Genomic DNA, 23474 nt, shown 5'->3' with positions numbered 1-23474 from the left:
TGCATCAATGCATAATGCAATGTTAATAAGAAATATTTATTGAGCAGCAAATCAGCATATTATAATGATTTGTGTAGAATCATTCGACACTGAAGACTGGAGTAATAGTTGAAATCACAGGAATAAATGTAAAAATATATTCAAAGAGATCAGTTGTTTTAAATTGTAATAATAATTAACTTTTTATAATATAAACAATTCAGCATTATTGAACATAAGAAAATTATTTTAAAAACATAAAAAAAGAAAGCAACTGGTGTAATTGGTCACCATTTAAAACTTGTAGCATTTCACTTAAAGTACAAATATTTATTATTATAAATTAATGAGAATAATAATGCGTGTAAAATAGTAATACATCAAAAATGGCAGTAACATCAGTTCAGGCACTGCCATCACTGCTCGAAAAATATGTAAACTACAAATACAAATTCTTCACCTAATACAGTGGGTTAATTAATAAGTTAGAGTACTTCATACAAAGATCCAAGAATAAGCAATGTTTTCACTAAAATAATTTATTTTCAGCTTGTTCATCTTGATATCTGTACACAGTTCTACATTTTCCTGTTTGACACCATCTTTACAAGTTTCATTGATCTAGACATCGGATATCTAGAATCAGGACAAATTCATATTTTTAATAAATAGTAGTGAATTGCACGAAAACATTCAAAGCAGTTTAGAAGCCCTTTTCTAATGTTGGCTCACAATTAGAAAATGTCCCTCATTTACATACTATTCATAGCACACCGATAAATATTTATTTTAAACATTCATTTCATTTATATTTCTCCATTGATATTTCTCCTTTTAATATTAACCACTTTGGATAATGTGAGCCTGTGACCTTAGATTGTAATAAATGGCTGAATATCACTTCTGTTCACACAGACCCGCTTTCATTTATGGTAACCAAAGCTACACTGCTGCATGAGTTGGCATGGTAATCTACTGTAGGCTATGACTGAATAATCACAGAAGCAGCTCTACTGTTTCCATGGTTTACATCTACAAGAAATATCTTACATCTACATGCTGCTGCTAATAAGAGTTAAGACATTATTAGCAATATTATGAAGGTTTTAAAGCAGACGTGTGCCTGTAAATGCCACAGCAAGTGTCTGAAAGTATAAATACAATAAACTTTCAAAACCATCAATTTAACATTAAAAATTCCTCAAGCACCTTGATATACAAATATGTTAGTTGAGCTTTTCCATTACAGTTTGTTTTGCAAGTAATTATCAGTAAGGCATTCATAAATTGATAAATATGGGGGGGGGGATAATTAGATTAATGAATGAACATAATTAGACTCATGAATATAAAGTTGTGTCAATGAGTGATTTGTTGGGATGTTTTTAAAGTCAATGCATATTATATTCCTTTAGTTTAAACTGAATCTAACTGCTCTTTCTGTTTCTGACTCTAAAAGCGTAAATTGTTTTGACATTGGGAACCCTCTTTAGTCAAATAAATGATTAATTTAACAAAGAGAAACAAAATAAATGGATAAATAAGTGGAATACACTGCCCTTAGCAGCACTTAACTTGTTCAGCCATCACTTATGCATAAGTGCATAATGACTCAGACTTTTTTGACCTAACTAACCAATTTGTTTTGGCTTTTTATTTGGGCCTACACTGATGTCATATGTCATTTCAGTTTTTTTTTTTTTTTGAGCCAGATGCACTTTAAGAATGATATTCTGATATAACTGTTTTTGTAACCCTTGCCCTTACAGAGTGAATCTAATAAAATTAACTTGAGCATCTGTTTTTGACTAATGCTAATGCAACTAAATGGCTGAAGACATTGGCTGAGGCTAAGCGATCAAGGGCAGTTTACAGTGCGTAATGACACATCGCTAAAGATTTAGACATCTTCAGCCAAGAAACACAAATATCAAGGCCAATGATTAGTCATCTGGCAAAAAAAAAAAAATTTATAACAAAATGTATAAAATATATAACACCCACACACTTCAGTGTGCACTTCATGTTGAGCGCTAAATACTTGTCCAAAAATTATCTCCACTCAGAGCTGCAAAATGTTGACTGCAGACCTTTTTAAATATCACTTATCATATTGCTGGCATCGCTGGTAGCTGATACATAAAATGCTAAGTGCTTGTTCAGAAATTAATAACTAGCTTTTATTATTTGAGCATCCAAAGTTAAAAAAACCCACTGTTGTGATTCATTGAAACAAGTTAATAATATGATAATATAATAATATTGAACTTGTGATTTATATAATGCTATACTATATATGTCTTTTTAGGTTAATTATTAAAATTCATATATAGTTTCATATATAATTTTAAGTAAAACATCTAAAATTATAAAATGGTAATTATTTCTTAATTTTTTTCTTTGTCTTTCTTCATTCAGCATGTTGAAAACAAAACATGTTTTTGCCAGTTAATTTATGACATCATTCTCCAGGAAATGACATCATTTTTAAAACAAAAGCACAAAATAGGAAAGTATTAGCAATGAGGTATTCTATGATTTTTTTGTATTAGTTGCTTTGTCTTATTTAAAACATTCAATCTTGTTGGAATTGGTATAATGAATCAAAATTGTTATTAAAAAATAATTTAATGTAAGCTAACTCTCAATTCTTCATTTCAGCTCTGTATCTTGTTAATTTTCTTGACACTGAGTAAATAATAAAGTTCAGTTAAGTAAAAAAATTAAGTGAAGTTTTACTAGAAGTACTCATTTAAATATCTTCCTTAAATGACAAATTACAGTTCAAACGGTACTACATAACACAAATGACCCTGGTGTTTATCTGCATACAAATAAACTGTAAATAAAATTACATGATGTAGAAAGAGTGAAGTCACATCCGTCCTCATATTTTTGGCCAGAATTAATATGGCGCTACATGCTGGAAGTGGATTTTTTCTTTTTTTGGGGGGACCATTAATGGTGCATTCCAATAGAGGGCACTAGTGAAACTACACAAGGTTACTTGCCTTTCAGAAGGAAACTATAACCCGTTTACTGTGTAGTCTTGCTGCAGCATCACAGTCTCTTTTAAGAAATTATCACTACCATGTTTATAATTGCAGCTATTTCTGTGGTGCTGGAGGGACATTAATGCTCTTAAGCCTTTTTCCATGTGTGGTCCGGGACAGCGGAGTTCATCTGCATGTCACAATACGGTTCAGTGCTGTCAGAGTTTGCCGCAGTTGCTTTTTTCCTCTCCTTCTCCGCATTCTCTCCCTCCTCCACAGCAACCGAAATGAGAAGAGGGGATTTTCTGTGAAAGAAGGGAGATGTATTGAGTGACGGCAGTGGGTGTGTTCCATTCAGAAATAAATGCGTGTATGGCTCACCCTCCACAGTAAAGCAACAAGGGGTGAGGAGGTCAAAATATACACATTCAGAAGACACTAGTATGTCATCTTCCACAACATTTTTTATGCAGCTAATTTAAAATCTTTATGCACCATTTTTTGCACAGTTTTTTGTAATTAATGAGAGTTACATGTCCTCCCAGAGATGGTAATATACTAGACTACGTTACACCACAATAAAGGATGCATATCACTCTGTCCCACAGGCAGTTTTGGGGCTCTCTGATCTCTGTCTTGTTCATCATATACCAATCTACAGGCAGAAACTAAAATCAGTTGAAGAGATAGACTAATAAAGCAGAGCGTTATTTACAAGCCTGCTTCCACTGAACTGATGGGATTTTTTTTTAAGCTACTGTCAACAATCTGGATGAGCTAACAGAGACTGTAACTTCATACACTACTTTCTGTATGGATATGTACATCCCTACCAGGACTCATTTAACTAACAACAATGACAGACAGCTCTGTCAGTCCAAAGATGATACTTACGATAAATATCGTCCGATAATTAATGCTCATCTCGTCAGTAAAGCCGGTTATCTAATCAGCGGTAAATTCCATCGGCACAGCTCTGCTTGATTTGCGTTTCCAATGCAGTTTAATAATGCTTTAGAGTGGGTGGGATTATAGACACGTCGTTATAGTTGTGCAGCCTCTATTGCCATGACATCATCATAAAAGCGACAGAAAGAAACAAAAAAGCATAAAGATGGGATTGTTTTCTTTATTCTCGACATATGAATGTTTTTAACTGCAAATTGGAGTTTGTTTCAAAAGAGGCTGATGGCAACCAAACAAAATGGAGTGTGCTTGTTTGAAACTGTTGGGTTCATTCAAAAAAAGTTGTGTTCGATCCTCGCTGGCTGGGGTGATTTAATCTAACTGGTCTAGTGTCTCATGTCACAAGTTCAGTCAGGCAGGTAGTGACATTTCTCTCCGGCCAATCCAGGATCAGCAGGGTTTACGAGTCACATTTTGGTAATGGCACAGCTCGCTTGGAACCTCAGCCGAGGTGGCACTTAAATTAATACCAGCTACCAGGTACTGTACGCAGTGGAAAACCCCCCAAAAGCAAGCCGTGCTGTGCCGTACCATGCAGTGGAAAAAAGCCATTACTGGACCCCTACAGTTTGCTTACTGAGCAAAGAGGTCTGTGGACGATGCACTCAACATGGGACTGCATTACACCCTACAACATCTGGACAAACCAGGGACTTATGTGAGAATCCTGTTTGTGGACTTCAGAACAGCCTTCAACACTATCATTCCAAACCTCCTCCAGTCCAAATTAACCCAGGTCTCTGTGTCAGCACTGGTGCCCCACAGGGATGTGTTCTCTCCCCACTGCTCTTTTCCCTCTACACCAACAACTGCACTGCAAAGGATAGCTCTGTCAATCTCGTGAAGTTTGCAGATGACACCACACTCATACAGGGTAGTGACGAGTCTGCTCACAGACATAAGGTTAAAGAGCTGGCTATCTGGTGCAATCTTAACAACCTGGAGCTGAACATGCTCAAAACAGTGAAAATGATAATGTTCTTCAGGAGAAACCCCCCTGCTCTCTCACCACTCACCATCACTAACAGCCCTGTGGCTGCAGTGGAGTCATTCATCTCTCCGGACCTGAAGTGGTAGTTCCACATAGACTCCATTGTAAAAAAGGCCCAGCTGTGGCAGTACTTCCTTCGCCGGCTGAGGAAGTGCAACCTGCAACAGGAGCTGCTCACACAGTCCTACTCTGGAGTCTCTGAATCTGTCCTCTGCACTTCTATAACTGTCTGGTTCAGCTCAGCTACCAAAACTGACCTCAGAAGACTACAGCGAATAGTCCGGGCTGCTGAGCGAATCACTCATAAAACCCTCCCCACTCTCCAAGCACTGAACTCATCCAGAGTGAGTAAAAGAGCTGGCAAAATCATTCTGGACCCGTCACTCCCAGCCCACTTCCTCTTTGAACTGCTGCCGTCTGGTCAATGCTACGGAGTACTGGGCACTAGAACAGAACAGATTCTTCCCTTAGGCAATCCATCTCATGAACAGTTAATTTGCCAATTAAAGTGTAGAAATCAACACCATTTATACTTTTATTTATTTACCACACTATATATTTCTTATTCACATTTTCTTGCATTTGTACATAATACACCTGTACAGATAAGTACCATATATTGTCTATTTGCATATTGTGTTTTTTTTTAATTTGTATTTTGCAATTTCCTTTTTACTTTTCTATTTCTATTTCCTTATTCTGATTCATACTCATAACAACATCACAAATGTTATTACATTATGTTTGCCAAAAGCATGTGCAGATCTATGTCGGGATCTGGTCGGGGATGAGAGTTTCTGATGAAAAACAATGCATCTTTGGAGAAAACAGTCCATTAATGACTATCATGATTAGTCTCTTTTCAAAGTCTGTGTGTGTGTGTGTGTGTGTGTGTGTGTGTGTGTACCTGTCTCCACTCTGAGTGATTAATCGTCTGCAGGTCTCCATCTGAACATCCAGGCCTCTTTTCATGCTGCACATCTCCATATACTCATGCAAATGCCTGTTCATATCCGACTTAGCAGTTGCCAACTCCAACTACATACAAACACAACACAAACTTAAAGTAACAAAAGTCGCTTTAAAAGGCATCCTTTAAAAGATAATGCGATATTATCAAGAAACCTCTCTATGTTGTTTGCCTTGCTTGATAAAATGCTGTTATGTGTTTGGCAGAGTATAACACAGTTCCATGTAGATGTTTTACCTCAATTTGGTCAATGGTGTCTTGATATTCCTGTTCACGGGACTTGAAAAGGCACTCTGTGTCCTTTATCACTTTCTCAATGGACTCCTCCTGCTGTGTGAGACAGTGTGAATTATCAAAAGAAAAAGGTTTGAGATGTCTTGAAGTTCTTTCTCTACATAATGGAAATATTTTTCAGAGAGAGAGAGAGAGAGAGAGAGAGAGAGAGACATCTAGAAGAAAAAGTAGTTAAAATGCCAACTCCGTGTTTTTATCCTCCAACGTTTGCTTTTTATAGCAAAACTGATAAACAAACAAACCCACCAAACTGTTATAGGTCTACCATGTGAAAACAAAGTAAAAGTACAAAAATAAAGCAAAAAAAAAAATGTTTTTAAGTTGCAGCAACACCAAAAGATAAAGATTTTTACTACAATACTATAGTTCTTTTTCTGAAATCAATGAAAAACATTTTAAAAATGTATACAATTTATGAGTGAATGTAAACTTTAATTTTATATTTGATGTTTAAATGATTGTATGTTCATGTTTGTTTGTTTTTTTTCCCCCAGGTGTAGCTGGATACATTTCATACATAAATTTATCATGCCAATTTAATTTCCAAAGTCCATCAGTGGAGCTGAACTCAGTTAAGACAAACACACCTCTCCTTGGTTCTCAACACTGAAGGTGCATCCTGGAAAATCTTCCCAGAGTAACAGAGTTTCCTCCGTCTCTTCCCACGCAAGACTGTCGCAGTCATCGTCAAACTCACATTCACGCCTGTAGCATAAGAATAAACCCTAATTATCTTAAATTATTTTAAACTGTCTGTATTCAAATCCAATTAAGTGTGTGATTCTCAAAATAACAACACAAACCAGAATGTATCAGCTCTATGATTGTAGTAGACTATTTATTTTCATTAGAAGTACTATTTATTTAGTTGATGTTCATATCTTCTTGCTAATTGAGAAGTTATTCATTATGTTTGAGTAAAACTGATTAACAGGACTCATTATTTCACAGCATTCACTGAAATTTCTGACGTTCAATGGTGCCACTTACAATTGGTTAAGCATCCTCTGCATCTCCTCATTGATCTCCTTATTCCCGCTCTCCTCACTTTCAGAGATGCTTACTGGTTCATCACTCTCGTTCCCCCTGAATGTCTGGGACGCTTGTTTTCGTGGACGGCGGCTCAAGGTTGATGGAGGTGTGGCTACTTGCTAGAAAAAAGTAATTTTAAAAACATTGAATATATAGTCTTTGGTGTCACACGAGCCTAATTAACATATGAAAAACGTATCAAGGAATAAAAACACAGAAAATAAGGCGCACCTGTATCTAATGTATTTCATGTCACTGCAAATGCAAATAATGATGATGAAAGACAAACCTGGAAGATTTGAATCATGTCTTCGCAATTTCTCTGTTGGGCTACATCACACAGTCGGGCCGTGATGTCAATCCTGCGACAGATATCCATGTCCACTTTCATGGCCTTCTCCTGGATTTTACTGTCCAAATCAGAGTGATTCTAAAGGAGTGAGGATGTGAAAGCCAGAATGAGAAACTGAAATGGAGCGGATAGATAAAGAGGATCAATTACTCTGCTGAGACATTTGTGGGACACCATTTGACTGGACTTTTTTTGTGCTCACATTGCTCATGAGGCCTTTGAACAGAACCAGCTCTGCTTTAAGCTGCTTAACCCTCAGAGTAAGTTCATCCTGACACACCTCACTTTCCTGCAGGTCCTGAAACACACACACACACACACACACGTACCATCAGATGCAGTAAGTGTAGATAGTGGAAAAGATCTCTTAGACTCAAGGAGTCTTATTTTAACCAATTTAAATATTAAATTGATTTGGTTTTACCTCTTCAAGCTCTGCAACCTTCTCCTGTAGATCCACTCGCATCGTGTATTCATCTTCCCATCTAGAATAATTAAAACCAGAATTGGCCAAACATCAAACTTTTTTTTTTTATTTGTACCTTAATCAGGGAAAAAGCCATTTGTATTATGATGTCCATTCAATGAGGTTTACTATTGTATATACAGACTGTAATTAATGAATTACTTATAATTATGTCATAAGTAAATAAATAAATAAATAAATAGCATTATATTTTTATATTTATCATTCTGTGAAATGTGTAATTTCTTGTGCCACAGAAATACAACCACTAGCTAAGAGCGAGTGAATCTCAGCTAAAAATAGAATCTCTCATGTAACCTGACCCTACACTTTGGGCTGATACTACTCTACTCATGAAGTAAATCATCTTTTTTTTTGCAGAAAGCATTACGTATTATGTCACTGGACTGTATGCATAGGGGATGCATGCTACAGCCTGAGAGAGGAAATGCAGAACTGTTCATATACACGTTCCTTCCATTTTAGGCCATTACTGCAGTATCACTGCAGGTGTTAGAGCACTTGATTTATGTTAGTGTAACACTCCGATAGCATCCATATAACCTTCTTCTTGACACACCAATGAATATACAAACAGCTGAATCAGTGATTTCAGAAACCAGGTGCCACTAGATCGCACATATACAACTGAAACAAAGACAAAATATAACATACAACTCAGGTTTTTTTTTTTTCAGAAATAAACCTGACTGTAGACATAAAAATGGCTATTTTGGCTGGGATTCAGTGGCTTTGGCAGCTGGTAGTAGTCTGGGGAGGCTGAATGGGAGGTAAGAGAGAGATTGCTGAATTATTCTCTAGTGGGATCCTGGCAGTAGCAGCACTCAGTTCAGTACTGCATTGCAGATGCTGAGGCGCAGAGGGGAGGCGGCTGAAGTTGGAATGAAATATATGGGGAGATGAGAGAGTCACCGAGAGAAGGGGTTATATAGGGTATTGATATAACAACTTTGAGCTATTTCACTCATTAGTCATTTACTCATAACCATGCTGAAAGCGGCATTTAATACCAATTAGAATTATTCATGGTAAAATATTACTGCATTACATTATTATTACTCATTAGATAATATGACATATATAACCAAAACAATTATCATAACAAAAGACAAAAATAAATCCATTTCAAGCTTACAATATTTAAAATAAGGGGAGAAAAGTATAATAAATAAACCTCCAAAATGAACAAAATGAAACAGTCTGGCTTTAACTACTGAATGCATTTAAAACCACTAGATTTAGTATTACTACTACTACTACTGTTTTACTAGATTCAAATTTGTTTGTTATGGGGGCTTATGGGTGCAAAAATGCTGTTAAAAATAACAAAATGATGCATTCATTATATTAAAAATATCTAATCCAAGCATGACATTATATGTTTAGAAATAGTATGCCCACATAAAGGCAAAAAATACCCTGAAATTGAGACTTGTTATGAAGTGCATTTTTTATTTATTTAATAAGTACAAAGTGAAATTCTATTTAAAGGCTACATCATACTGCCTCAAAAATGTCAACTGAAAAATGATTGAAATGCTGAGTTAGAACCAGCCCAAACAGACTTCAAAAACACTTCTTCTGCTTCACTTCTTCATAAAAAATGGACTAAATGTTGAATGTATTTGCATTAAGTGCATCAACTGTAATTGATATTTTATGAGGGCCGTAGGCTTGAATAAGCAAGGCCCTGTTAGAGCTATCACAAGACACTGTTATTAACCTATGATCTGACCTCACAGAGGGAAACCCTGAGGATGCACGCTGTACTGGATGATGTATTGTTATTTAAGATAACTGAAAAGCTGCTAAGAACATAATGTCAGGATTCAACGGTCTTTATTAACAGACTTTGACATATAAGGTATCATTGATATTAATATTTTGTGTTATGGCAATGGCATGATGGGAATAAGGATTTTCAGTTTTTTGACAAAAAAAGAAACTGAAAAACTTATACAATAATACAATATCTTAACTAATGGTTAAATGAACGGATTGTGAATTAAATTCCTCTAAACATATTTTAATGACACCAAACAAAGGTTCTCTCAGAACATAAATATATTTAAAAATAAACTTTAGTTTAAATAAATTGTAAATCTATTATTAAATACTAAAATTATTGTTTAAACAAAGTTATCTTTAAATTAGGGGAAATTATTTATATAAAAGAAAATTTTCTCCTAATTAATAGACAGACAGACAGATAGATAACAGCCTGACAAAAATGGCTATTACAGAAGCTGAGTAGCGCGCAATATAATGCGTAAAGGTGTGCGTAAAAGTTTCACTTTGAAGCTCTATATATCTATTTACAAGAACATCATATTGCGCTCATACTGACCTCCGTTTGTATTCGTCCCTCTCCCTCTTTACCTTGGCCAGCACATTGTACAGGGCCCGAATCTCTGGGGTGATAGTGTCGATCTGGACACCTACTCCTTTTGGAGGCACCCATGACAACCCACCTGACCCCGAGACCCGCGTCTCGCGCCCGCTGCTGAACCTCGGATTGTACGACCACACAGTGCCAGGATGAAATCTGGGTGGAAGGTTGCTGGTACAGCCAATACCGGTATTGACATACTTCCCGTTAATATTGCTGAAAGTTTTTGGAGCAGGATCAATCGGGCTGATGGGGAAATTTGGAGTAAGATTAGAGTTAGAGTCCGTCAGATTGGATGGGTTCAGGCTTTCTACTGGTGTCCTATTACTGGACTCGAGAGGGAGAATGGTGTTATAGAGAGTCGGTGACAGCAAGGCTCCGGACAGATACGCGGTGTCGTTCGCGTTCTGGAGGGGTATCAAGTCGGGCCTGACAGGAATCAATCCAACGAAGCCGGTTTGCACTCCAACATCTCGCGTTAATGGCTTCTTATTTTCCACACACTCCGCGCTCTCATCCAATGCCTGTTGCAGTTGCTTTTCCAATACTTTATTCCTACGTTCCAGTTCATGTACTTTGGCTAAAAAGCAGCGGAAGCGCAAATTTAGAGTTTTGAGGACGCTGATGTTGGACCCCAGGTCGTTACGGAGGGCCGCGGCGGCGGGAGGAGGTGGAGACACCCGGTGCAGATAGTTACCCAGGTGCAGATACGGTGTTCCCGGAGGAGGTAAAGCCCCTAAATCCAGTCCATCTTGCCCGATGCCACTCGTGTGCTCGCTTAAGAACAGGCCCGCTGGATCGGTCCAGTGGCCCGAAGACGCAGAGTCCGCGAAGCCCGTCACCTGGTTCTGCTGGAACGGATACACGTTCTCCCCCAATACAGGATTCATTCTGGAGTAGGAAAATCTGAAATGCTCAAAGTCCGGCATGAACACTGATTTAACTGCGTGTCTTTGAAGCCGATCCTCTGAAGTGAATAAAATGAATGAACACTTGTCCGATTCAGTTGGACAAAATGCAAACACAAGCCTTTGATTATAACTACGACAGGCTATAATCTAACACAAGACGCGTTACGCGTATTTGCATGTCATTTGCTATAACAGTACCTAACCAGACGTGGTTTATCTTCTTAGAGAAGATTGTGTCTTCGTAGCGGAACAGCCAAGCTTCAGAGCAGAGATAAACATGAGAGGAGCTACTGCGGCTCCTTCATACCGTGATTGGTTAGTAGAAGCGCCTCGAACGTGCGCATCACCGCCGCTTGATTATTTGAGCAGACTTCAACGTGTCTTGTTTAATTGATACTGTCAAATAAGACATCTAACGCCAGGTATTGCGTTACGTTATACTTTGGTGTGCAAAATTTAAGAGCTGCATTTTGAATGTGCGTTTGCATTTCTGGGATTTACGGTAGTGAAGGTGTACCTTTACGTCACTGGCTGTAATTGGCAACAGCAGCGTGATGCAAATCACGAAATCGGAACAGTAATAATATTATTATTAAAAACAACGTTTAATTTCCATTTTAAAAAACATAACCTTTTTGGTGGGAAATTTACATATGACATTTAGATAATAAAATATACGGGTTTGTTCATTTGTACGCTACACGTTCGAAATGCAGAAAATGTATAAATATACTAGTCTAATTGTTTTAAAACACAGTTAATTTTTTTTGTAGGCTATACATTAATGCTTGAGAGAAATTACTTTCAGAATGGATTTTCATAGTTTAAAACCGAAACTCTGTTTGTGACAAGGCCAGGGTAAAGCTATAAACTCTGTTTAATCTATCTAAATCTTTATTATAATTTAAACCAAGACTACATGGTCTTGTGTATAAGCCACACGTTTTTATTGCAGTGAGAAAGTTATATTTTTACAGTATAGTCTACCAAAAAATGTCTCACGTCACGTTAATTATTAGTATCTAGACAATAAAGTTACATTCATACAGTTCCTTTCTAACTAATTTAGCCAACTAAGTCAATTGCCCTTTTTCATCTTTAGATATGAAACACATGTAATACATATTTTTTTTCCATTTATTGGGGGCACAGTTTCCATGTGGATTGGCCCACTGGGAATTCTCTTAGTGCTCCAGATGCAGCCACAGCTGGTTTCCTTATACCTTCTGAACCTCCTCCTCACACTCATCTCAGTGTAAAGAGAGCTTGGGCGGTAAATAAAAGCAGTATTATCACAATCAAGTTACTGAAAGCCATACTTTTTGCTCTTGGACAAAACAAAATAATGAAGTTACTGTCTTCAGTGTGCTCTGTGATAGAAAATAAGTAGATAGAGTGACTGTCCACAGTGACTCATCACAGCTAGTCCTACACATAATGACATGCTGTGGAAAGTGAGCTGAGATTATAAGAGGGGAGAAGAAGGGATGATTACAGGCTTTTGCAAGTCCACTGGCAGCTCCGTGACAAGACACATAAGGCTCTGAGATATGAAATACCAAGAGTCAGATTATATTTAACGAAACAATTAGAAGTTAAACATGTATAATCATTATAATGGAAAGTGAATAACACTTGCCGAATGCGATCACAAGACAATTATGTCTGTTGGTTGATCAGAGTACATTTTCATCTATGTCTATCCATAAAACATAAATGAATTTCTTTAACTACAAAATGATTCAGTGGATGTGACACATCTATTTACACTACCGGCAATATACAATATTGTGAAATATTATTATAATTTAAAATAACTGTTTACTTTTTTAATATATTTAAAGTTTAATTTATTCCTGTGATGATAAAGCTGAATTTCAGCATCATTACTCCAGTCTTCAGTGTCACATGATCCTTCAGAAATCATTCTTATATGCTGATTCGCTGCTCAGTTATTATCACTTATAATTAGTGTTCAATAATTAATAATAATTTTCATGATTCTTTTATAAACAGAGAGTTCAATAAACAGCATTTATTTGAAATTGAAATCTTTTGTAGCATTGTAAATGTTACAATGTCTTTTTTCATAAGAAAAAAAAAGCTTACTTACACCAGACATTTGAATACTAGAAAAAAATATAAAGCAGCACAACTGTTTTCAACATTCATAATGAATGTTTTTTTGAAGGATCTGATTTCTGAAATATCATGTGACAATGAAAATTGAGCTTTGCCATCACTAATGTATCTATCTGATATAACGAGTAAAGTGCAGTCATAAACATTACTGTGAAGATAAGCACTTCCATTAAATTGTACTAATTCCATCCCAAGTGCCCATATACTCCCTGAGGTCTGAGATGACTTTGCCCAAAGCCTTGGCAGTCCCCATGTGGCTAAAATGATGCTCTGCGCCTGGCATCTCAATGAGAAGCTCAGTCCAGCACACTTCCTCATTGAAGATCAACGTGTCTAATGCATGCAGCACGTTTATAAAAACGATATGGAAGTACATATTTTTTACCTGTGAACATACAGAAATCATTTAATTCATATACTTTTATATAAAAAGTGACATGGTTTAAAAGAGTACACCCAGACTTTTGCAGTTAATAATTATAACGCAATTCCCTTCAGTGTCACTAGACGGCAGTAAGAACTGATGATGCTGTAAGGCAGCCACACCCATGTGTATGTCAGTGCAGGTGCATTCTGTCATGCGCTGTGTTTCTAAATGGAGGAAAATATTTATATATTACTTTCAATAGTATGTGCTATTGAAAAGATTTAAAATTAAGTCCAATTACAATCAAGGAACTTAACCAGCATCAGGACCATAAGGTGTATAGGGCAGCATCACTGCAGCATCACTGCAGCATTACACAGAGTGGGTCTCTTACAAGTGTTAGGGTGCTTCCAGTGGTTTGAATGAGAACTGCAATGCAGTATGACACTGTCGTGGACTTTTCAGTGCAATGCCTTTTTAAATAATTCAGTGGCTATGCCATCATACCTTTCAAAGGTTTTTCTTTTTTTGCAAGTCAAGTGATACTTTTATTCAGCATGAAAGTTATCAGAATTAAAGACATTTAAAATTTTGCAAAAGATTTCTATTAGATTTTTTAAAACTTCTATTCATAAAAAAACAAATAATCCTTTAAGAACTTAAATGTATCATGTTTTCCACATAAATATAATAATAACAATAATAAGCAGTAAATCAGCATATTTGAATGATTTCTTAAGGATCATGTGACTCTGAAGACTGGAGTAATGATAAATATATAAGTACAGGGCTGCAATTAACCATTATTTTGATAAACGATTAGTTGGCTGATTATTTAATCAGTTAAAATCCCCGTTTTCTTTATTTTAATTTTACTGACAAAAACACATTATTCCACATTCTGCCCAGTGTCCTTAAAACAAATGTGCCAATTGAATGTTATGAAAACATACAGTGCTTAATTTATTAGACGACCTGTCAAAAGACTTCACAGTCCATACTCTCATAAACTACTTGCACTGCATGTTGACTTTTAAACCTAAATATAAATGTTCAACAACAGATATTTTAGCACAATGGATTTTTTCACACTGAATATCATCTCCCTCTCCTCTCTGTGTGTCGTCTGTTTAACGCGCGCTCCCGCTGCTGTTCCCTACTTGATAAAGATTGCAACTCAACGCACTGTTAGGGAGGGTCTTTATGCAAAAATGTAAAGGCTTGCGTGTATTTGTGAAATTTACAGATAAGAGTATGACCGTAACGAAAAGTTTTTTTCCGCCGTGGACGCAAACGTGTAAAAGCGCCTGGCAGGCAAGCCATTACGCTGATGCATCAGCTTGAAGCTTAAAATAAAGATTTATCATGTTTTGGGCAGCCTGGATCACGTTCTTTTTCTGCAGGAGCTCATTCTGTTTCCTCCAATATTTTTAGATGCATTTTGTCCATAGAAATGCGTTATTCAGTGCTGCAATACACCTGGCTGCAGTTGTAAGTGCGCTGTGGGCAGACCAGACTAATCGATAATGAGAATCGTTGTCGATGATTTTCATTATCGATATTAATCGATTAGTTGTTGCAGCCCCAATAAAGTACACATACTGTCTATTTTATATATTATTTTTTAAATATTTAAATACTTAATTATACAGTTTTCCTCCTCACTTTTTCAGCTTATCAAATTTGAGTTCCATATATTTATTATATTATTAATAATAATGATATTTCTCATTCTGAGATTATTTTAAATATTTTACACTATGTTCATGACACTTTTCTGACAACAGCATTCAAAAATGCCAGAATGAATGAAATAATGACCAACAGACACAAAGATGCTTTCAGAATCAGGCATTGTTCAATGAGCATGGAAGACACCAGACCCAATATCTGACATTAGTAAAGTACTTAATATCTGGAGCAATCAAATCACAAAGCAACATGACAAAGGCAAAAAACACATGCCACAATCCCTTCATCGTACACCAGACATCAGAATCATTTAGAACTGGCAACAATCACTGTGTAGCACCAGGTTTTAAAACCGTTTGCACTGTCTGACATACCTGTAATTATTTTATTAAAACAACTGGACCTTAAATACAAGTTGATATCAACACATTTGATTCCAACATCTCGCAAAATATATCAAACTGCTTTAGCACAATGACTGAGAACAATTGTAAGCGATGCTATGTATTTCACACATTTAATCACATTACTTTAATATATTCATAAGCACCGAAATCCAGTCGCAAAGAACCCTGTTGCTGAGCTCACAGCAATACTAGAGTTAATTCATACAAAAGAAAACACAAAATGCATTTAATGACCAGGTGTCAGAGCAATTCAACTGAATAATGTTACATGCTGAGTTAATGCTTTCAACAGTCTGGATTATACAACCGGTTTAATACGATCCAAGTAGTGTGTGACCATAAGCACCAAGTAATGTCAATGCATTGAAATCTACAGCTGTGGAATGGACCTGAAGTGAAGTGGTGGTCTTCCAAGTGCAGGATTTGTGAATGTAAGACAGAGAGTGAGTGGAAAGGCTGAGTAGGTGTAAAAAATCTAATTAAATAATCCTATTGAGCAGCTATTTTTTCAAAATTGCTGGCTTGTCAAATAAACATCTCAGGTTTGGTGAGGTAAGTTGATAACTTGCCCTTTTGTGAACATTTAACTTGGAAAAGTTAGATACGGGATCAGTTTCAAGTCTGATCTGGGATCTGGGATCCCGTCTGAGAAGGAAAGGATGACAGCAATTATCCAGTCTGAGACTACCTGGATTCACAAGTGTAAGAAAGAAAGGTGAGATCTCCTGATATGCTCCCTGACTGCCGAGTGCGTGTGTTTAAAATGAGTTGTAAAAAAAGACAATACAAATAAACAAATTGAAAATATAAGAATATATATATATAAAAAAATGCAGAACCAAAAAATACTCCATAACAAAAGTCATCTTCATTACTGAGCACATAAATTAAAAACTACACCTCCTTCATCTTCACCCATCATCCCTTCTTACTGTCTGGCTGAGAGAGGGATGTGAAGATGGAAAAGAGGACGACAAGCACCAGATTAAGTAGAGAGTGGATCTATATTAGTGTCTATGGAGGGCCCTTTCGCCTGCCTTTACCTCCCTCTCTGTGAATTCTCTCGTTCTGCATGTTCATTTTTTCTTCCGCTCCTGCGAACATCTTGGGCAGTACCTGTTGTAGACGGAAAGACAGATGCATATTCACTAAAACCCAAATTCTCTATTGCTATATTTAGGGAGCTACTTCAGACTCTATTTCTGCACTCATGTCCAAAAGCATTGACTTGCATCAGTTTCAAGGGCAAAAAATCACATGAGTACTAACCATTTCCCCCTGGGCTTGGTGGTCAGACCCACACAGGCAAAGTGGAACCACTCAATAGAACACTAAAGAAAGAGAGACACACAAAGCACAGCTCTGAATATAAATGTACAGGAATCTTCTGTAATACACTGCTGCAGTCTGGGAATGGAGTTTACAGCATATGACTGGATACTTAACCTCAATTAACTGCATTAAATGGGAAAGGAGACTCACGTCTGTATTGTCACAGCCAATCATCTCTCCGTATGAAACCTGGTGGCAGAGGCAATAGGTGGGCTCATTGGGGTCCACTGGCATATCCAACACATCCGAGGGGTGTACGTTCCCAAAGTTCACCGTCGGTGCTGGTAACTCAGAGCTGGAAGAAAATTTTATTCGGTTTCGGAATGCATTTATTTTATTTTGGGGCATTTTGCCTCTTTTATTGACAGAAATGGTTAGAAAGGCGAAAAGCAATGATGTGGGCCAGACCGTAGGGCAAACAGCTAACTGTTTGGTTTTTCTAAAGATTAAAATTTTATTTCAAAACAACTTCTTAAATATTTATGTACATGCTGGGAGGCTCCATTTCCCCTCTACTTGGAAATCTGTTCAACATCACAAACACATTGTGTTTACAGCCTAAAGAAATCTCTACTAAAAGATGAAAAATAAAACAGTACTTAAGCTGCCTGTGGCACACAAAGATTTAAAAAATCTATTTTTGAAATAAGTCTCTTATGATCACCAAGGCTGCATTTAATCGATCAGAAACACATTAAAACAGTCATATTATGCAACAACTTTAAATATATGAAACAATTTTAATATATTTAAAAAAAAGTAATGTATTCCTGTGATAGAAAGCTGAATTTTCAGCATCATAACTCCAGTCTTCAGCTTAACATGATGCTTCAGAAACCATTGTAAAATGCTGATTTGCAGCTCAAGAAACATTTATATAGAAAGTTCAACAGAAGAACGTTTATTTGAAATGGAAATATTTTGTTCCGACTTTACGGTCACTTTTGACCAACTTAATGCATTCTTATCAAAACATTTTCTACAGTAGTTTATATGTACGAAAAATACAAAGCTGAAAAGTTGAATTACAAAGACAAACCAACTATTATTGTAATTCTGGTGCCACAAGCAGCACAAAAATTACACACTTTACGAACAAATAGAGAATTCTAATAGAAAATGTGTGTGATTCTCACCTTTGTGTGAGTTTGACCTTCTTCTGTCCGCTCTTTGAGCTGCAGTCATCGTCAGAGTTCTTCACCTTCGACCTAGTGCGAGTCACCTCCTTCTTCTTGGGTCCTCGATGGTCACCTTCAAACAACAATAAACGACCATCAGAGACAGCGTTGTATGTCTAGAGATCCACAAAAGAGATGTACATTTGCCAAAACAGCACTAATAGTCATAAGAAGCTATCAAAAGCACAACTCTCACTCTTGTTGCCCTTGCTGGAGGTAGAGTCATAATCTGTGCTTTCTATCTGTTTCTCCTTGAGGTCGGCCTCAAAGCGAGCCAGGTCTGTATCCAACCTTCGGATATGCTTGTCCACCTAAATGCATGAAATAAATGAAGTGTTACCCACTGTATTTAGTTATAAAGCAACTAAATGTACATTACAAATACATATTTTACAATGTATTTAACATATATATATATCGGTGTGGTTTTTTTTTTGAACTGAGAACTTTTTAGCATCACATGATCTTTCTGAAATCATTCTAATATACTGCTCAAGAAACTTTCTTATTATTATCAATGTTCATAACAGCTGTGCTACTTAATATTTTAATACTATTTGATGAATGAAAGTATTAATCTCTTCACTTCTTTATTCAAATGTTATACATCAACAGAATTTGCAGTAGTTATAAAAGCTTATTTGTAAGGAGCAGATGCAAATTCACACTAACCATCTCATAAGTTTGCATTGCAAGCTGGACCTTGTCATCTCCAAACTCTTTACACTTCCCATAAGACTGCTGGATCTGTCTTAACAGCGAGAGCTTCTGTTCAGAGGACAATGTCCGAGCGTTGGCTGTGTATTCACGAGCCAGAGAATCAATCTGCCCTTTAAGATCTACAGAAAGAAGTAAGATGCAAACAACCAACCACTTCTGAACAGCCATTTACCACCCCAAATAAGCAGACATTAAAAATAAATGTAAAAATGTTGTTAAAAATATGATCCTAGATTACTGTATTAAAGGGTTAATGAAAATGATGTCATTAATGACTCATGTCGTTCCAAACCCGTTAGACCTCCGTTCATCTTCAGAACACAGTCTTCTCTTCCGGGACATTGCTCAGACCCGGAAGAGAAGACAAAGCTGAATAAAGTCGTAATTTTTGTTATTTTGTTGGACCAAAGTGTATTTTCAATGCTTCAACAAATTCTAACTGACCCTCTGATGTCACATGGACTAATTTGATGATGTTTTTCTAAACTTCCTGGACATGGACAGTATACCGTACACACAGCTTCAATGGAGGGTCAGAGAGCTTTCGGACTAAATCTAAAATATCTTAAACTGTTCCAAAGATGAACGGAGGTCTCACGGGTTAGGAACGACATGAGGGTGAGTCATTAATGACATAATAGGTGACTTTGATCAGGGTTGCAGCCAAACTCTGCATTGCATTGGCCCTGGTCTACAGTTTAGACTCACCCTCTGTCCTCTGGTCCAGATCTCGCATCAGCTGGAAGTTCCTCTGCAGTTCAAAGGGCAGATTCTCTATGCCTAAAGAGATAGAGTGACATATAAATCATCTAACACTATGACCAAGGCCAGAAACAGAACAATAATCTGTGCACATTTGAAAACCAGCACTACAGTAAACAATCTCCATCTGTACAAGCCCAAGCTAGCTCGACTTTATTGAAACCTTGCGCTTTAATAACGCCAGGTATTCATTTTAAGTATTTCATTATTCTAATAGCAATAGTATCATATTCTGTATTACATTCACGTTTGTTGGTGCCGCACCAACCAAACAAAACTACAAAACCATCGTTCACTTCATAACACTGTTTACATTTCCAGTTAGATTCAGAGCACAGTGGTCGTACTGACGTCTTTATTAGCGCTGTTTTGTGTCGTTCAACGATCGTTTAATAGTAAACCGTAAGTGCATGTGAAACGTGTAGACATGCCGGACAATTTGAACGCGGAAGAGGTTTGTTATTGGCGATGTATATCGAAACAAAGACAATAGCCTTACTGTCCAAGTAGTGCTCTAGATACATTCCAGCCGCCATTTTGACAAACACAAACAAAGCTTCTTCCGGTTTCGCCGGAAGTTCTGGGGGTAGCTTTGATGGGGAGGGGTCATGAGTGGGGGGTGTCTGCTGAACTCTTTCATGTCCTGCATGTACTTTGAAAGTATGTTGAAACAGAATGATAAAACTCCTCTCTGGATGTTCAGAGATATGTGCAATGGCAAATAGCACAATGAGTGTAGTAGTAAAAAATTAGGAACAAACTAGGATTTTGTTTCACATTTGATGAACGGTTATATTCTTATTTATTTTGTCATCTGAATATCAACATCTGTTAAGTAATGGAATGAATCTTTGGAAAATAGTGGTCTGACATTATATAAGAGGAATTTGTTGACACGTTTTTATTTTAAATTGAAAAGATCAAATTAGACACTTGGGCTAAGATGCTCTACAGAATTGGCACTGAGATATAATTATTTACATTTATTGTAATTCATGGGGTTATTATTTAGTAATTTAATTCAGATGTACATTTCAGACTTCTTCACTATTCATTAAAAACTAGTCTAATTGAGTGAAATCTTCCATTTTGTCTGTCATTGGTTATTCAATTATTCATCGAGTTTTTATGTAGCATTTTAGAACATGACATAAAAAATAGCAAATGTATCTAAATAGATTACAGTTTAAAAGTAATTGCACATCATTCTTAAGGGAAGCCTCTTCTTTTCCCCATCGTACCCTGCTGTGGTATTAAGTGTTGGACTAAAGTGTACATCAGAAGAGTCACAAAATTTACTGGGCTTAGGACAATATTTTTTTTATGTCACATAGGACCTCTCATCATAGGGCGCCAAATAAAAAAATTTCGCCCACATTTTTCAAAATCACCTGATTGTTTTAGTGTTCCTCGTGAACTTATCGGCATCATCTAAATAAAGAAACCCATGAACCCATGAGGTTTGTTTATTTAACATATAATTAATGTCATCTGTTCTTTATCTGAAGCTATACAGCTGTTCCTAGCACATACTCTGTACTTTTCACCAGGAGAGGGCAATAGACTTTATAATAGACTTTGAACTGTTTAACAAGAAAACCTGGAGACTGAGCTCCAGGGAGTGTTGGACAATACCTAGTCTCTCTCTCTCAGGACAGTCATTATCCCAATAAACACATAACAGAAGTGGAGCTTACAGCCAGACAACAATATAGCAGTTAAGACTGAGACTGTGTTGTGTAGTATGTAGAGGATACTCTGGCACAATATGTCCCTACAGGACTGGCAAAAGAACAATTACTGCTGCTTTCCCAATCGAGATGCATGTCTATAGCTTCCTCCTTATTTTGAAATTGCTTGGCCTTGTATTCTCATATGTAGGCTATTCAGGACTATGTAGTCTGTGAATACTCTGTACTGCTGAATCATTTTCTAAAATAGCTGTAGATGAACATAATTAAGATCTAGCGAGATGATCACTTGCAAAGTACGATTCTAGATGTTATTTGCATGCTGATTTCTGTTCTGTTCTTTCCAGCACTTTTTTTTTTCGACCTAAGCAGGCACAGAATAAATGTTCAGATAAAGCAGCTTTCAAAGTCTCGTCTAGCTGTGGCTGGTATAATTTTGGCTCAGTAACACCCACATATCATATGAAGTATTAAGGGAGCACTCTCTGTTTAGTGTTGTCAGTGGTCTCCCTCAAGGAGAAATTACTGTGGCAATGCTAATAAGCATTTATGTTCCCTTGAGCAGATTAAGAAGGGAGAAGACAAGCACTCTTTCCTAGACAGAGTCGTAATCACAATGCCCATGGCGCTCATTTAGGGGAAGCATGCCACTCATATTATTTGAGTGACTTGATTTTCACCATTATTACCGCTTAGAGCTATCAGGGGATGTGAAACATTGTTTACGAGAAATACTTTAAAATAGCAAAATCGAAAAGCAATAAAAAAAATCAAAAATCAGTCACGAACTGAAATTTTTGAGTGTAGGCCAGATTTTATATCTTTGAGTTATAATGTTTTTACTTTTATACTCACAGATTCAACCATTTTGCTCACATTGTATATATGATATATTATATGATATATTATATCATATTATTATGCCCTTATACCGAAATCCATACATGGCTTGAGAAAACAAAACAACAACAACAACAACAACAAAAAAACATATTTAAACAGATAGATAGCATGGCACAGGTTATATTTTCAGAGGATTAACCCTTGACATGAACTGACCCTTTCAAGCAAACCCATTTGCAGATCAAGTAAACTATAAAGCCCTTGCACAGGTACAGGGCTGCGAGCTCTGGGAAATTCACATTCTCAGAGGGACAAAGAAATGTTCAGAGTGAATAAAACCCTGCTGAATTACTTTGGTCAAACATGAAGTTATTGATCGTGGCCAAGGGCAGTATAGAGCTGGGCCTGACCCTGGTTCTCTGTCTGAATTAGAGCAGCGCAGGTCTGATTTACTCACACTGTGCAAATGTAGAGGGAAGAAATCAGATTTGCAGCGGCTGTACTGCAGTTTGCTATGGGGATTGCTCAGAGCATTATCCCCATCATCATGCCTTCTATGGCACATTGGGAGGTCAGTGCATGTTCATTGCTATTTATAATTATGCAATTAGCATGACAATATGTGGTAAGTTATACCAGCATGTAATGTAGCCTAAAAGCATGCAAAAATAATGTTAAGTTTAATTATCAGCATGCTACCTTCAAATTATAGATGCTGCATATAGTTATACTAAAATTATGTGTTATTAAGCGTACAGACAGACATGCACAAATCAAAATATGAGTCATAGGAAGTCCCAGTCTCAAAGTGAATTTGATTTCAGTAGCTGCTTTGAAAATGAGGGATATGATGGAGAAAGGGAGGGAGAAAGAAGCATGACTCACCCTTTGAGAGAGCCTTCTGTAACTTCAGGCAAGCTGTTTGGCGCATAAATAAAAGATGATATAGTGTCCCATTGTTGGTTTTGTGTTGTCA

At 36.7% G+C, this 23474-nt stretch overlaps 2 protein-coding genes across 4 annotated transcripts; both read right to left on the bottom strand.

Annotated features, from left to right (window-relative positions):
* Window positions 1–502: 502 nt before the first annotated feature.
* Window positions 503–11664, bottom strand: LOC127934960 (non-homologous end joining factor IFFO1). Its single transcript, XM_052532549.1, has 9 exons — window positions 10412–11664; window positions 8002–8062; window positions 7780–7875; window positions 7515–7655; window positions 7184–7344; window positions 6781–6898; window positions 6137–6229; window positions 5837–5967; window positions 503–3277 (listed from the first exon to the last, which is right to left on the bottom strand). Exons 1-9 carry the CDS (start codon window positions 11380–11382, stop codon window positions 3121–3123), a joined length of 1929 nt encoding a protein of 642 aa, XP_052388509.1. The 5' UTR covers window positions 11383–11664; the 3' UTR covers window positions 503–3120.
* Window positions 11665–15709: 4045 nt separating this feature from the next.
* LOC127935890 (inhibitor of growth protein 4) lies at window positions 15710–23444 on the bottom strand. 3 transcript variants are annotated; one of them, XM_052534101.1, is made up of 8 exons: window positions 23384–23444; window positions 19911–19982; window positions 19155–19321; window positions 18679–18793; window positions 18441–18555; window positions 17455–17599; window positions 17242–17303; window positions 15710–17088 (listed from the first exon to the last, which is right to left on the bottom strand). In XM_052534101.1, the coding sequence occupies exons 1-8, from the start codon at window positions 23427–23429 to the stop codon at window positions 17049–17051; spliced, it is 762 nt and encodes a 253-aa protein (XP_052390061.1). In that variant the 5' UTR covers window positions 23430–23444; the 3' UTR covers window positions 15710–17048. The 3 variants fall into 3 exon arrangements, with proteins under 3 accessions (XP_052390061.1, XP_052390062.1, XP_052390063.1); XM_052534102.1 differs by lacking the exon at window positions 23384–23444 and adding an exon at window positions 20464–20575; XM_052534103.1 differs by lacking the exon at window positions 23384–23444 and adding an exon at window positions 20316–20448.
* Between the last annotated feature and the right edge of the window lie 30 nt (window positions 23445–23474).

Source organism: Carassius gibelio, chromosome A19 (assembly GCF_023724105.1).
Source record: "Carassius gibelio isolate Cgi1373 ecotype wild population from Czech Republic chromosome A19, carGib1.2-hapl.c, whole genome shotgun sequence".
Classification (NCBI taxonomy): Eukaryota; Metazoa; Chordata; class Actinopteri; order Cypriniformes; family Cyprinidae; genus Carassius; species Carassius gibelio.
Note: the sequence above shows the minus strand (reverse complement) of the source record. Positions and strands in the feature narration are given on the sequence as shown.